This window comes from Eupeodes corollae, chromosome 2 (assembly GCF_945859685.1).
Source record: "Eupeodes corollae chromosome 2, idEupCoro1.1, whole genome shotgun sequence".
NCBI lineage: Eukaryota > Metazoa > Arthropoda > Insecta > Diptera > Syrphidae > Eupeodes > Eupeodes corollae.
In genome coordinates, this window is record NC_079148.1 from 71,591,892 (window position 1) to 71,606,343 (window position 14,452).

At 34.4% G+C, this 14,452-nt stretch overlaps 1 protein-coding gene across 1 annotated transcript in view; it reads right to left on the minus strand.

Annotated features, from left to right (window-relative positions):
* LOC129945028 (protein tweety) overlaps positions 1 to 4,323 on the minus strand; it is a 31,892-nt gene extending 27,569 nt beyond the window's left edge. Inside the window, exon 1 of the mRNA XM_056054688.1 lies at positions 3,909 to 4,323. Within this exon, the coding sequence (XP_055910663.1) occupies positions 3,909 to 4,046 (138 nt within the window). The 5' untranslated portion in view covers positions 4,047 to 4,323. The remainder of the gene's footprint in view (positions 1 to 3,908) is intronic.
* Between the last annotated feature and the right edge of the window lie 10,129 nt (positions 4,324 to 14,452).

Sequence of the window (14,452 nt, forward strand, 5' to 3'; positions counted from 1 at the left end):
TTACCCAGCGTTTTATAAAACCAAGCATAGAACTTGCCTTATTAACAATACAATTAATGTGATGTGTAAACTCAAAGTTGGAAGAGAAATTTACACCTAAATCTTTAAATGTGGAGACACGACAGAGTTTTTGCTGTGATATACAGTAGTCAAATACGTTACTGATTAGTTTTTTAGTGAAAGTTATAGTCTGGCATTTTAAAGGGTTGAGGGCAATGCTATTTTTCCCACACCAAAATGTGAAACTATAAATGTCGGCTTGTAAAAGAATACGATCATGGTTTGACTTTATTATTTTGAAAATCTTCATATCGTCAGCAAAAATAAGAAGTTCACTTGAGCGTAGACATGACGATACATCGTTAATAGACAGGATGAACAAAAACGGGCCAAGATGGCTTCCCTGGGGAACACCAGATTGAGCAACAAAAGGTTCAGAATGACAATTTCTAAATTTTATCTCGTAGGATCTGTTTTCAAGGTATGACTTAATCCAAGCTAAGAAAAATGGTGGAAAACCAAGAGCCTTAAGTTTAAATAAAATAATTCCGTGGCTTAGTTGGTCAAAAGCTTTAGAAAAGTCAGTGTATACACAGTCAACTTCATAACCTTGTTCTAAAGCGTTTGAACATATGTTTGAGAATGTGAGGATATTAGTAACGATTGATCTTTTTTTCACAAAACCATGTTGCTGTTCGCAAATAATATTTTTACTAAAATATGATACGCTTTCACAAACAACTTGTTCAAATACTTTAGGAATGCAAGAAAGCTTTGCAATGGGCCTGTAGTTGCTTATATCCGACTTGTTACCTTTATTGAAAATTGGTGTTAGAAATGACTTCTTCCATATACTGGGAAATTTGCTGTTTTTTAGAGAAATTTTGATTAAGAACGTAAGGGGTTCAACTAAAGCAAAACTACACTTTTTTAGTACTATCGGGGGAATACCATTAGAACCGGCTGATCAGTCATCATTCAACGCAGATAAAAGATCAAGGACCGTACTCTGTAGCACAGGTATGTGACTACAGCTAGTTTGCGAAAAAGTGTGAAGATTATGAAAATATACTTCATCAACTTCTTGAGGGCTATTAACAAATGACTCACGGAAATTCGTTGCGAAAGCGTTACAGAAATTAAAAGTTTTATCTAACGAAAGGTTCTTGTAAGTGAAGTTAACTGGAAAGCCATTTGATTTTTTCTTTGAGCTTACAAAATTCCAACATTTTTTAGGATTCTCTTTCAAAGAGGTGCCCATATCAGTAACATAACAAGCATATAAAAAATTAGAAAGAGATTTAAATTGGTTAAAGAGTTCAACATAAAAAGAGAAGTTGACTGGAGACAGAGTTTTGAGATACGTTTTCCATGCCTTATTTCTTTTGTTACGCAGTAGTTTGTATTTCTTGATTTCTTTATCGGGACATTTTTTTCAAAACAATAATTAAGGATCCTATAAAAAGTTGAAACTGCTTCGTCAAGGTTAGAAAATGCTAGTGTATCAGCAATTCCAGAAATGGTTAAATCTTCAGACAACTGCTGGAAATTGGCTCTTCTGAAATCAAAATTATATAAGCAATCAAAAGAATTACTGTGATTAGTAAGGCCAAAAAAAATTTCCAAAGGGGGGTGATATTTGTCAATATTAGTAATTCCTGATCTAGATTCTAGAACAAGAGTACTAATAGCGTCAGGAGAAAAGACTAAATCGAGAATTCGATTTTTTGAGTTTTTTAACACAGCTTGTTTGCTGTAAGTCAGTAAGAAGGACTTTATCAAGAAGAGATAGTTCCATTTGTGAAGAAGAAGGAGAGGCTTCAAGGTAGGATTCGTCTTCGCATAGAATCCATTCAATGTGAGGTAAATTAAAATCACCTAAAAGTAAGATATTGGTGTCAGAGCTGGACAAATTTATAAGATAGTCTAATGCCAAGGAGAGATCGTTATAAACAGACTCCAAACTTTTTGGAGGAATATAAACGTTTAAAATGAAAAAAGTCTTAGTCTGTACCATTATCTTTATACATACCAGTTCAATTGATAATACAAATGGAAAAGATACAAAAGAAGAGAAATATGTATTTCTTACCGCTATGAGGGGATATTACTACCCTTATTATGCAGATGCACAGTGTGAGCACTAGGAAGAGGAGAGAGGGTTTAAAAGGATATGTCGGTGCACATTGGTTTTGAATTCCTAAATATTTCAATGACTAGGAAAGACAGAGTGTGCTAGGTATTCCACATTCACGTAGTACGGCTAAAGAACGAATCTCCGTATTTGACAGTACGACCGAATTTGGGCTCAAGGGTATACTGATGAGTATTCCTGGAAGCGCTAGTATTACGGTTGAACTGTTTAAGGGGAGGAATGCAACTGGCTACTTCACTAGAGCATAAGCCGTTAAAATAACGTTAAAAAAGGGTCAGACAAGAGACCTTACGTCGATGTTCAAGCGAAGTAAATGAACTTATGATGTTATTATCATCTATCAATTTAAATGCTCTACGTTCAATACTATCCAAGAGGCTTAAGCAAGTTGCAGGAGCACCAGCCCAGAGATGGGAGTTATACTCAAGCTGTGGACGTATGTAAGTCTTGTAGATAACAGCCAGATCAGAAGGGGTAAAATATTTCTTTCATCGCCTAAGGAAACCCAAACACAAGGGATGGTTGGTGACACACATACCGAGAATATCTAGGTCTTCAGTCTTATTGATGCAAGTGCCATCCATGGATAATGGCAAAGGGGTATATCTCGCTTTAACGATACAAGACAGCATTGGGTTTTCAAAGCATTAAATTTAACGCGGTTTTTTAATCCCCATTGAGCAATGCCGAAGAAGAGGGATGAATCTCAATTTCCAGATTTTTTCTTAACATTTCTTCTTGAAAATTGTCCATTGTATGAGTTTTAGTTAGTTTTTTGTTTTTCACAAAACTTTCTTCTATTTGTGTGTTTTTTTATTATTATTCTGACAAATCTTTTTTCAGTTGTACCAATTTTTAAATACAAAAATCTAGCTACTGCCTACGCATTTTCTTGGGAATTCTTTACTAGGTATACTATTTAAAAAATGCCAAAAAAAACACGAGTACTCACAAAAACTTGCAATGGGAAGTTTAAAAAGTCTTGAACACTTTCCTACAACTGGTATAAAATAATTATTGTATCAATTTAAAAAGAAGGCAAAACGAGTCGCGTAAAAAGTTTCTTAATTGTCAAGTTTGACGTTTCTGATGACAGATCCACAAACGGTTTCTGCCTTTCAGAATCATGATTGTCATTTGTTCCTCAATGAACTTAGTATATAGCCCAGAACGCTTCTAGATTGCCAAATAAAACAATACCTAACTTTTCACATTTAACAAAGGATAGGATGTTTTCTATAAAACTGTCAACATCGTTTTAAGGATAATGACTTGTAAGCAACTTTACTTTATGTATGTATTTGTATGAATTATGTTGTAGTACATTTTGTTATTATAACAAAATACTCAAATATCATGTTAAAAATAATCGCTTAGTTGTAGTTGTTTTATGGATTTTTGAGACTTGAGAAAACTCTAAGCCTCAAGTATTTTTTGCAAGTCTCTATCCCATTAAGTATAGGAATCTAGGTATACTTCCTTTTTTCTAGTGAAACATAAAAAAGAGAAGAAAAAAAGTGACAACACTGTTCCCAATACAGCAAAGTGGGTTTGATTTTGATACGGGGGTGAAGTGAGAATGAGAAACTAAAAAAAAACTTTTAAACAAAAACAAGGTGATAAATTAATGACAATTGACATGGTGACGAAAACGAGAACGAGAACGAGAGATGACGATGAATTATATCAGGTGCAAAAGAATCTATCTCTAACAACACTTTTAAAACTATGATGATACTCTGTGGGGGCTCACCTCTAAATAAATCTCATCATTTGGCCTAAAGGTGCTGTTGATTTTGTGAAACGTGATGTTATAGTGCGGCAAGGCATGCAAAAGCTTCGCAATCACAGGCACTTTATATTGATCCGTATATTCGTGATAGTCCCCCATTTTTGTCTTTTTTGTTTGTTTTTATTTAGGTTTTTGTTTTAGTGTTTTATTTATTTTTTTTTTCTTATTTTGCTTCTTTCGTCCTGTACTACCTTCAACTTCCACTTGCATCAGCCGCTTGTACTGCAAGGACTATGTGTGTCAAGTGTTATCCTTGAGGTAACTTTGCCTAGACTTACAATCCACATTCGTGTCCTTAATTATTCATATTTCTTCTAGCGAAATGTTGAATTGTATGCCTTCTTGTTTTTTTTTGTTGTTTTAATTTTGTTTTCTTCAAAGGTTTTGTCAACAGGACAATACACAAACAAACTCACATCGATTAAACAAAACGGGAAAGAATGAAAAAAACACACATAATTTTTTGTATTTTCAAAAAGGGCCGCGCAGAATGTAGCTTCTCTTGTCCTGATGAAGACTTTACTGCCGGTCGGTGGTGGTGGTGGTGGTTTTATTACGGACGAGGACGAGTACGAGGAGTGGTATTGCATTTATCCCTGTTCATATGTGTGTATCTTGTAGGCAAATTGCATTTAGCCAAGAATGTGTATATTCTTTCTTAGTGGCGAGCACTGTATATGTAAGGTAACTAGGAGGGGGAGACCGAACGAGACGAACGAAAACAAGGAGGAGATGATGATGATTATTGTTGTTATTATTCTACTATATCCTGGCCACCATATTAGGTAGTAGGTTGGTAGGTAGGTATATCGTGTATGAGATGGCTTGAAGCCTCAATTATTTGTTCTCGTTTCTGGAGTGTGTGTAGATTCCTTAATTTCCATCTTCATTACGATGATATCCTGGTGCAACGTTCACCATCATGAAACACACAAAAAAAACACACACCTCTTGATAAAAACCGACAATGTTTTAACAAAAGCACTCGAAAGCACCGACTTCCTTCTTAACAAAAAGGATTTTTTTATCTTTGGTCCTGCATGGAATTTTTCACTTCAAGGATAATTTAGGCAAATTGTATGTTCCATAGATATCCTTGAAACATTTTTTAATTGTAATTACTTTTCATTCGCGTCCTTCTTATAAAGCTAAGCAGTTTAATAGATCCTGGGAACTGATTCAGTGTCCTTATGGCTATAGTCGCTGATATAGGTGGATGGATAGAAATACTCTTCTTATTTTTGATAAGAGGTCCTTTTTGTAAGATTTTAATTAAATAATAGATATTTTTCCGTCTACACTCCCACCACCATTTGGAATGTATTGGTGGGTGGGTGGTTAGTTGGTTCGTTGGAGATGGGTATGCGGTGAGTAGCACAAGGATGCTTTGCTAAATCTCAGCTCCTCTCGAGATAGTGCAGCAACCTCCCATCCCTTACACACAAACACTTGCAGACATATTTTATTGATTGAAGTTTTAAGTTTTTTTTTGTTTTTTTTTTTTTTAATTTATATTCCTGCCGTGCGTCCCGGCGGTGATGGTGGTCCTAAGGACTCTATTGCAATACACTCATACACTCGCATCAAGGATAAAAACGAGGATGATGAGAGAATAGTGTATAGTGTAGAAGAAAACAGGGAGAACACAAACAAAAAAAAACTAAGTGAACCTTTCGAGAATGAGAACTCGAGAAATGAGAACTAGCAGAACAGCAGCACTAATGCAGGATGGGGAGGCGCAAAACTGTGACACAACACCACCACCCCATTTTATTTTTATTCTATTTCTTTTTCTTTTTGTTGCTTTTTGAATTTCTATCCTAAAGAAAGGACTCGGCGAACATTTTTTTTATTTGTCGTTTTTCTTTTTTTTTTCTTTTTATTATTTTTTCGCTCGTTTATTTCTTGTACTTTGTCCCCTTCCTCGCGTTTATACCACCAGCATCGTCGTCGTCGTATCCACTAATATTATTCTCATCTTTAAAACCAACGGCATAGTTGCATTTCTTTTTTTATTATCAACAACGGCACAGAAAAAGGAAACACTTTTCACGCATACACTAGGAGATCCTTGATTGTGGGCGGATGGGCTGGGATTTAATGGAAAAAGGAGCAAATTTTCACACAATTCGGTTTTTGTTTGAAAGAAAAGATAAAAACACTGAAAATCGAACTTTATCTTATATTAATTGTGTGACTGTGATCCTTTGGATAACATTTAATTAATTTAAGGATAATACACTAGCAATGCAAATAGAACAGAGATTTTCTTCACAGGGATACTTCTTTTTGTATATCGCGAATTTAAATTCTTATTCAATTTATTTTACATGTCTTATCAATTCTAGAACTTAAATTGTTTATTAGTATTCCCGAAAGGATATAAGGATCCTGGTTTTTACTTAAAATATTGCTAAATAAAATCCCTTCCGACAAACGAACCGTCCGTCCGCTGAACTGTGCAATTTGCGAAGACGATTGGAAAAATTATTTTTTCCTAGAACCCGGTCACACCCTCTAGTTTTTTTTTTTAACCGACACAATGTATCTTCTCTGTGCTCTCTTTGGTCCTTAGTATCCTTTCAATTGATTGCTCCGATGTTCTCATATTTTTTGATGGGAGACACCGACAGGCGCTGTTCCTGTTCGGCGTTAGAAAATGAGTCTGCTCATTTTTCTAATGCATTTTTCTAGTCAAATCCGCTCTCCTCTCCCATTGTTGTTGTTGACTTTTGCAAGGATAATGATTTCTCTCTTTTTCTCTCTCTCTCTCTTGAATGTTTGAGTTGATAGTAAAATTTACTCGCTTGCGCTCTGGGTTTATTTTCTATTTTTCTTCCTGTTGTAAATTGTTGTCCTGGTGATAATTTAAACATTTTATTTGTTGTTGTTTTTATTTTGTGATCCACCCACCCACTAACACCCTAAACCGGGAAATGTTTTTACACGTTACACCCGCAATGGAAAAGTTAGTTTTGTTGGTATTTGGGGATGAAGAATGCTTGTTGGTATATGCGGTTTATTTATGTGTTGTAATTTTTTTTTTTTGTGAGTGAGTGGGTGCAGGAAAATGGACAGTATGGTGCGATGTGTGGGACATCCGGAAAATGGATGTTAATGCAAAAATACTGGATGAACCTTATTCATTTTTGCGATGTTTTAAAATTTGTTTAGTTTTCTAAATGGTAGATAGGTATTTTATGTTTTGAAATTTAGGAAATAAGCCACAGTTGGAGGTTGGTGTTTGAAAAGCTTATTGCTGTTTTGTGTATTTAAATTTATGTAGCTTAACCTCAATCAAATGGGGACGTCATAAATGTTGTAAAGGTCAAATTGTAGTCTTTCAATACTCGTTACTATTTAATTCAAATGCTAGCGAAACCAAGACGTAATGTTTAAATAGGACTCCATTTCCATTAATTGCTTGTTGTTTTCATTCGCTCTGACTGATATTTTTAAAATTAAAACGTGAATTGGTTTAAAATGTTGGTTAAATTTTGACACTAGCGTGGTGAATAAAATGATTTAAATTTTTAAAATGTACTAGCAGTTTAATTTGTACGTTTCTCAAGATGGAGAGAAAATTATAGTTGACACTTTTATAAAACTTATGCAAGGTTGAATAGTCCCATAATAAGCTAAACGGGTTTTGAAGTTGAATAGAGCATACATAAGGAAATTATTGTTACTATCATTTTGTTTTATCATTTTGATTTCACTCCATTTTTGAAATTAAAAAGAAAAAAAGAGGCTGGGATGCGACCCACACTGATAACTTCCCATCCCGTCTGTCGATATGTCTTGCTTAAAAGTTTGTCTATATGTACTAGTATCAATTTTACCAAATTTGCGTACTATTTTTTATAGATTTTATTTTTTATGAAAAACGGACTCTTGGATTTTTAGGATTTTTATATAAAAATCACTGAATATCGAAAACAATATTTTCTGTAAAATAAAATAAGTTTGAAGCCAATATTTTTAATTTTTGAAAAGCTATTTGAGTCGAAAGTAAATTTTTACCAAGTTTTAGTATTGTTTTTGTAGAGTTTTATTTTTTTTGTAAAAAAAACCGTCAATTCGATTTTCTTCAAAACTCTACCGAATGTTGAAAACAATATTTTCTATAAGATAAAATTAGTTTGAAGCCAATATTTTATAGTTTTGAAAAGATATTTGAGTCGAAAATCAATTTTTACCAACTTTTGTTAAATTTTTTTTTAGGTATTTAATTTTTTGTACAAAAACTATCAATTCGATTTTTTAAAAAATTTTACTAAATGTTAACAACAATATTTTTTGAAAGATAAAAGTAGTTAAAAGCCAATATCTACAATTTTTGAACAGATATTTGAGTCGAAAATCAATTTTTACGAACTTTTATACATTTTTTTTTAAGGTTTTTATTTTTTGTAAAAAAACTGTCAATTCGATTTTTCTCAACATCTTTCAGAATGCTTAAAACAATATTTCTTATAAGATAAAATAAGTTTGAAGTCTAACTTTCAAGTTTTTGAAAAGATATTTGAATCCATATTCAATTTTTACCAACTTTTGTTAATTTTTGTTCGGTTTTTAATTTTTTATAAATAAACTGTCAATTCGATTTTGTTCAAAATTTTACTGAATGTTGACAACAATATTTTTTGAAAGATAAAAGCAAATTAAAGCCAATATCTCAAAGTTTTGAAAAGATATTTGAGTCGAAAATCAATTTTTACCAACTTTTATTAATTTTTTTTTTAGGTTTTTATTTTTTGTAAAAAAAACTGTCAATTCGATTTTCTTCAAAATTTTACTGAATGCTGAAAACATAATTTCTTTTAAGATAAAATAAGTTTGAAGCCTAAATTTTAAGTTTTTGAAAAGATATTTGAATCGATATTTAATTTTTACGAACTTTGAGTAATGTTTTTTTTAGATTTTTATTTTTTATCAGATTTCAAAAACATTATTCTCCGTTGCTCAAAATTGTTTTGGAGATGAAATCATATGTTAGTCGTTAAATTTAGGAGGTGACAATTTTTTTTTCAGTTTCTTTGATTTAGAAAAAAAACCGTTAGATAGATTTTTTTCAAAAAATATATTTCTTTGAGATCACGTTACAGTTTATTATATAAAATTAAATTCAAGTCTCTAGTGTTTTTGGTTCGTAAGATATTTAGGGTTAACCAAAATTTTCACCTTTTTTTAAACTGCTATGGTAAAAAAACCACCCACGCAATTTTCTTGAGAGCCCTTTCTGCATCTTTCTGCCTTATTATCTGTATAACAAAATTTATTTGAAGTCGATATCTCTTCTGGTTCTTGAGCTATGGACGACGAAAAAAACGTCGCGAACGTACGGACGTACGGACGTACAGACGGACGTACGAACGTACGTACACACGCACGCACAGACATCTTTCTAAAAATCTTTTATTTCGACTCTAGGGACCTTGAAACGTCGAGAAATGTCAAAATTTTCAATTTGACAAATCGGACCCATTACAATAACTTCCTATGGGAAGTTAACAATAATGCATTTCCAGTTTAGCTCGTTTATTAACGATTTTAATAATTTGAATCGCGTTTTACCAACTCCGAGAAGGTTGAAAGTTTATGATAAAAGGTTTAACCCAATGAATCTAAGAAACGAGGAATATAAAAAAACATAGATTTTCGAAAGAGAAAATTGAAACTATCCGTTCGTACCTCAGCAGTGAAAATAGAGGAGGTCATACATCTCCATGGCTGCAATAAGATATTGGGGACGCAACGAGGTAAGTTTGTACTAAATGTTGACACTAATTTGAAAGGTGTTCCTTTTATGATTTGTTTATAGATTCAAGATTTAGCTAACCTACGCTTCTCCAAATTTGTAAACGAGTGGCAAGAGCATTAGCTACCAAAAGACCTTTGTTCATTAAAAAACTTCTTTCTTCTTTTTCGGACCAACTAAGAACTATGAACAAGTTCTCTCAAATACGGGCGTTTCCAAAGGTGGTTAGGCCATCGACTGTACCCATATAAGTAAGTGACCCATCAGGGCAGTAAAAAGGAAAAGGATACTACTCGCTGAATACCCAAGCAGTATGCGACGCATCCCTAAAAATTAATGACATTGTTTGCTGATGGAGAGGCAGCACTCATAACTCACGAATTTTTAGGGAAAGCAGAATTAAACAAAGATTTGATGATGGGGAGTTCAATGGTCGTCTGCTAGGGGACGATATCCTCTTTACCACCGTTTTGAATCCTCGAACTGATGTTGAAATAAGATACAATATATCTCATATCAATACTCGTAACGCGGTGGAAAGATGCTTTGGCGTTTGGAAGCAAAGATTCCGCATTTTGTTATCAGCTATGAGGTGCTACTTGACAACAAAGTCAATGACCTTACCTCATCTATGAACAGATCGCTAGAAATTGCTTGTCCACTTATACACATAAGAGGAAAGAGGAAACCACAATGGTGGGCCTCAGAGCTTGACTTGCTCAGGAAGGAATGCAGGAAACTTTACAACCGGGCCAAAGCTGCAAGACTACCCTCTCATTGGGACTCCTACAAAGAATCTACAAGAAGGCACTAAGGAAATCCAAGCGATCTTCTTGGCATCCTTCTGTGGCACGATAGAAGAAACTTCTGAAGCCTCTAAGTAACGGAAAATTCTTCCAACTAGTCCAGCTATACCAAGCTGCTTGAAAAATGCAGACGGCTCCTGGACAAATTCAAGTAATGAATCGCTGAACTTACTATTGGACACTCACTTTCCTGGTAGTTCTCTTACCGAAACTTGCAACAGTTTTATACGTTCAAGTTCAAATACAACATATCCACAAGGTCTGATCACAAGAGATAACCTACAATGGGCTCTCAACAGCTTCAAATCATTTAAATCTGCAGGACCAGATGGAATAATACCAACCGAATTACAAAAGACTTTTGATATAATTGCACCAATCCTTGAGTCAATTTTTACCAGTTGTCTTTATCTGGTCCATGTTCCCTCGGCATGGAGAGAAGTTGAAGTTGTTTTTATACCTAAAGCAGGTAAATGCTCCCAAGTCAATCCTAAAGATCTACGAGCTATAAGTCTATCATCATTCCTTCTTAAGACCCTGGAAAGACTTCTGTTTTCGTCTCAACATGCCTACTGTAAGGGTAAATCGGTGGAAACAGTGTTACACACTTTAGTACGCACCATCGAATATTCCCTCCATCATAAGGAGTTCACTATGGTTGCTTTCCTTGACATCGAAGGTCCATTTAACAACGTGGACACATCTGCAATCACATCTGCACTGACATCTCTAAATGTAGAGAGTTCGCTTCGGGAGTTAATTCATTTAATGCTTACTAGCAGAATAATTCACTCAAAACTGGGCAACTCTTCTAGTAGACGATTCGTTAGTAGAGGGACACCACAAGGAGGTGTTCTATCCCCTCTCCTCTGGAACCTAGTGGTGAATGAAATCCTAACTAGTCTGGATGCGGAGGGTTTCAGAGTGATAGCCCATGCGGACGACGACGTTACTATAGCAGTTTCAGGAAAGCATCTTAATATCCTAAAAGAATTCTTACAAAATGCCTTGGACAGACTAATACTTTGTGTTGATCGGTGTGGACTGGGTGTAAACCCACACAAAACCGATCTGGTTTTATTTTCGAGGAGATACAAAATTCCATTTGTCAACCCTCCCTATATTAAAGGAATCCAATTAAAATTCTCAGACGAGGCTAAATACCTAGGTCTTGTCTTAGATAAAAAACTAAATTGAAAACGCAACGTACAGAACTAACAACAACATTGGCCACTCCGTAATTCTAAGGTATTTAGCATCAATTCCAAAGCACCCAGACTACACTATCCTCCAACTGCAATTCGACAGAAACTTCCAGATTGCTATACCTCCCACATCTTTTTGGGAGAATAGGACATTCCTGGAGGATGAGTCAATCCATTTTTACACAGATGGGTGACATTCCAGGTAACTGTAAGGCAGATGAACTCGCCAGGAACGGTGCAGTACAGCCCATCCTACCTCGTTTGGCAAATACTGGCAGACCAATCACTACTTGTAAACTGCTGCTAATGCAAGAAGCTGTGAGAAGGGCAGGCACCAGGTTGAACAACATCACAACGTGTCAAGTCACAGAAAACCTCTGGCCATCACTGGATTTAAAACGTTCAAGATGCTTGCTCTCTCTAAGCAGATCGCATATAAGCTCGATAATAGGTGTCATAACCGGACACTGTCTAATAGGAAAGCACGCCACGAGACTAGGCGTATTCTCAAAAGACTTTTGCAGAAGCTGTATGGACGAGTAAGAGGAAGAAACAGTTCTTTATCTTCTCTGCACATGCCCTTCTCTGGCTCGAAAACGCAATAATTACCTAGGAGAATTCTTCTTTAACGATCTAAATCATATCGGTATAATCAGCCTCTCACGTTTCGTAAGGGACTCAAGCTGGTTCCATTGAGCTTAGGAGGAAGCCTCAAGATTCATGTGGTATCACAATGGGCCATTAAACTGGCCTAAGTGTGTCCGTTTCCATCTTGGACAGCCACTATAACCTAATCTAACCTATGAGGTGTTCCTTAAAAATTCCAAAACAACTATTTATTATAGCCTTAGCAGTTCTTCATAACTTGGAAATTGATTTCCAGGATGTTGTTCCACCCACAACACAAATTTTTATATTTTATTTGTTATGACAAACTACATACATATAATTAAAATTTATAGCACATTTTTTTATAAAAAAGGATTTTTCGCAACGTTAAATAGAGCCTACATAAATCCTTACCTTATGCACTGTATAACTATTCATCTGTTTAGTGAATTCAATTGAATAAGACTGTTTGTAATTTAAACATTTTTTTATTTTGAATAATTTAAAATTACAAGTTTAGCCATTAATTAGAAAATTAATATTAAAAGTAAAACCAACTCTGTAATTAAGCACCTCACACAAAATTGGACACTTAATATTTAATACTTATAGTTCCGTGTACTTTCGAATAAACGGCTTCCTCAAGGCTTCAAGGTATTGAAGAAACAAGTTTTTGGCATCCTTCAAGACTTATTTTCTACTATTTTTCTTAAAGGCTCGTCTTGTTAGCCAGTTAAAGCTTGTCTTGAAACAAATCCAGCCGTAACCATATGGTTTAATTTGAAAATTTCTGTCATTGGACACAAATTTCTTGATTGCAATAAATCAATTGAGGTTAGAGTTGATCTTTGAAAGTACAACTGACTAGTGGGCAATGGGAATACAGATTTTGTTTCGAAATGTGATTACAACAGTCAGTTGTTAAAAATAATGTATTTTTTTAGTGGAGAAATTTTACAAAAGATCAACTTCATTTCATCAAACATTACAAATTTAACTCTCTTATTCGCTTTTAAATCTCGAAACAAAAGTTTTCAATGATAGAACCCATGATAGCTATAAATGAGCCCTAAAGGTAATCAATGTTTCTAAAGTTATTTTGAGCAACTCAACGTTCCAGTTTATCCCATGTTTGTAAGCTCTATTACATTTACATAGGTCAAGATTCTAACAAATTCAAGAAATCTACTTTCTAAAGTAAATTTGCTTTGGATGCTCTAGAATTGAGAGTTAAACATGAATTCAAGAACATAAATGCCCCAAAAGCAGCTAAAGTGACAGTTTCGTAATTTTCCGAAATAAGTTTCTATTTTTAGAATTGGCAACAAGAACAGAATATATTTATTATTTTTGTAAAAGTGCTACGTTTCAACTAAGACACATTTCTTTAAAAAAAAAACAGTAGTTATACAATGTAAAATTCTAAGTTTCATGGATAAATGTGAAGACGGACAGAACAAATTAGTTCCGACATCGAATATACAAACAAACAGAACAAATAGTTCCTGCAGAGAAAGAAGGTGGCGTTGCAGCTGGCATGGCGGGAATTTCAAATCAATTTTCATTTGAAGAAGAAAAAGAAGACGCAAGGGAACACTTGGTTCCACTTAAAAGTAAATTGAATTTAATGTATTTCTTCGTTTTAAAAACAAAACACATTTAACCTATTAATAAATAACCAATCCCGAACTGTTTTGTTTTTCATTAAAACTATTTTACTCATTGGGAAAATTCCGTCGTATAGTTCACGACACCAAGTATTATCTTATTTTTGTAAACCAAAAAAAGCTCTTGTTTATTATTTAACAAAAACAATTGAATAAAATACTGTTGTTAAAAGTTTGTAGTACCCGCGGGTACTGCCTCTTGCGAGGAATTGACAAATCCTTCAAGAGTAATTCTTGTCATCAAAAAGTGCTTTCTCAAACTAGCCGTTCGGATTCGGCCTAAAATTGTAGGTCCCTTCCATTCCTGACAACAGTACTCGCACACAGGAATGGTTGAGAGTTGTAAGCCACTAGGCCCTGGTTCACAACGGACTGTTGCGCCACCCCATTTGATTTGATTTGTTAAAAGTTTGTTGTAAGCTTGTGCATAAGGTCGGGTAACTTTGCACACTCCCTG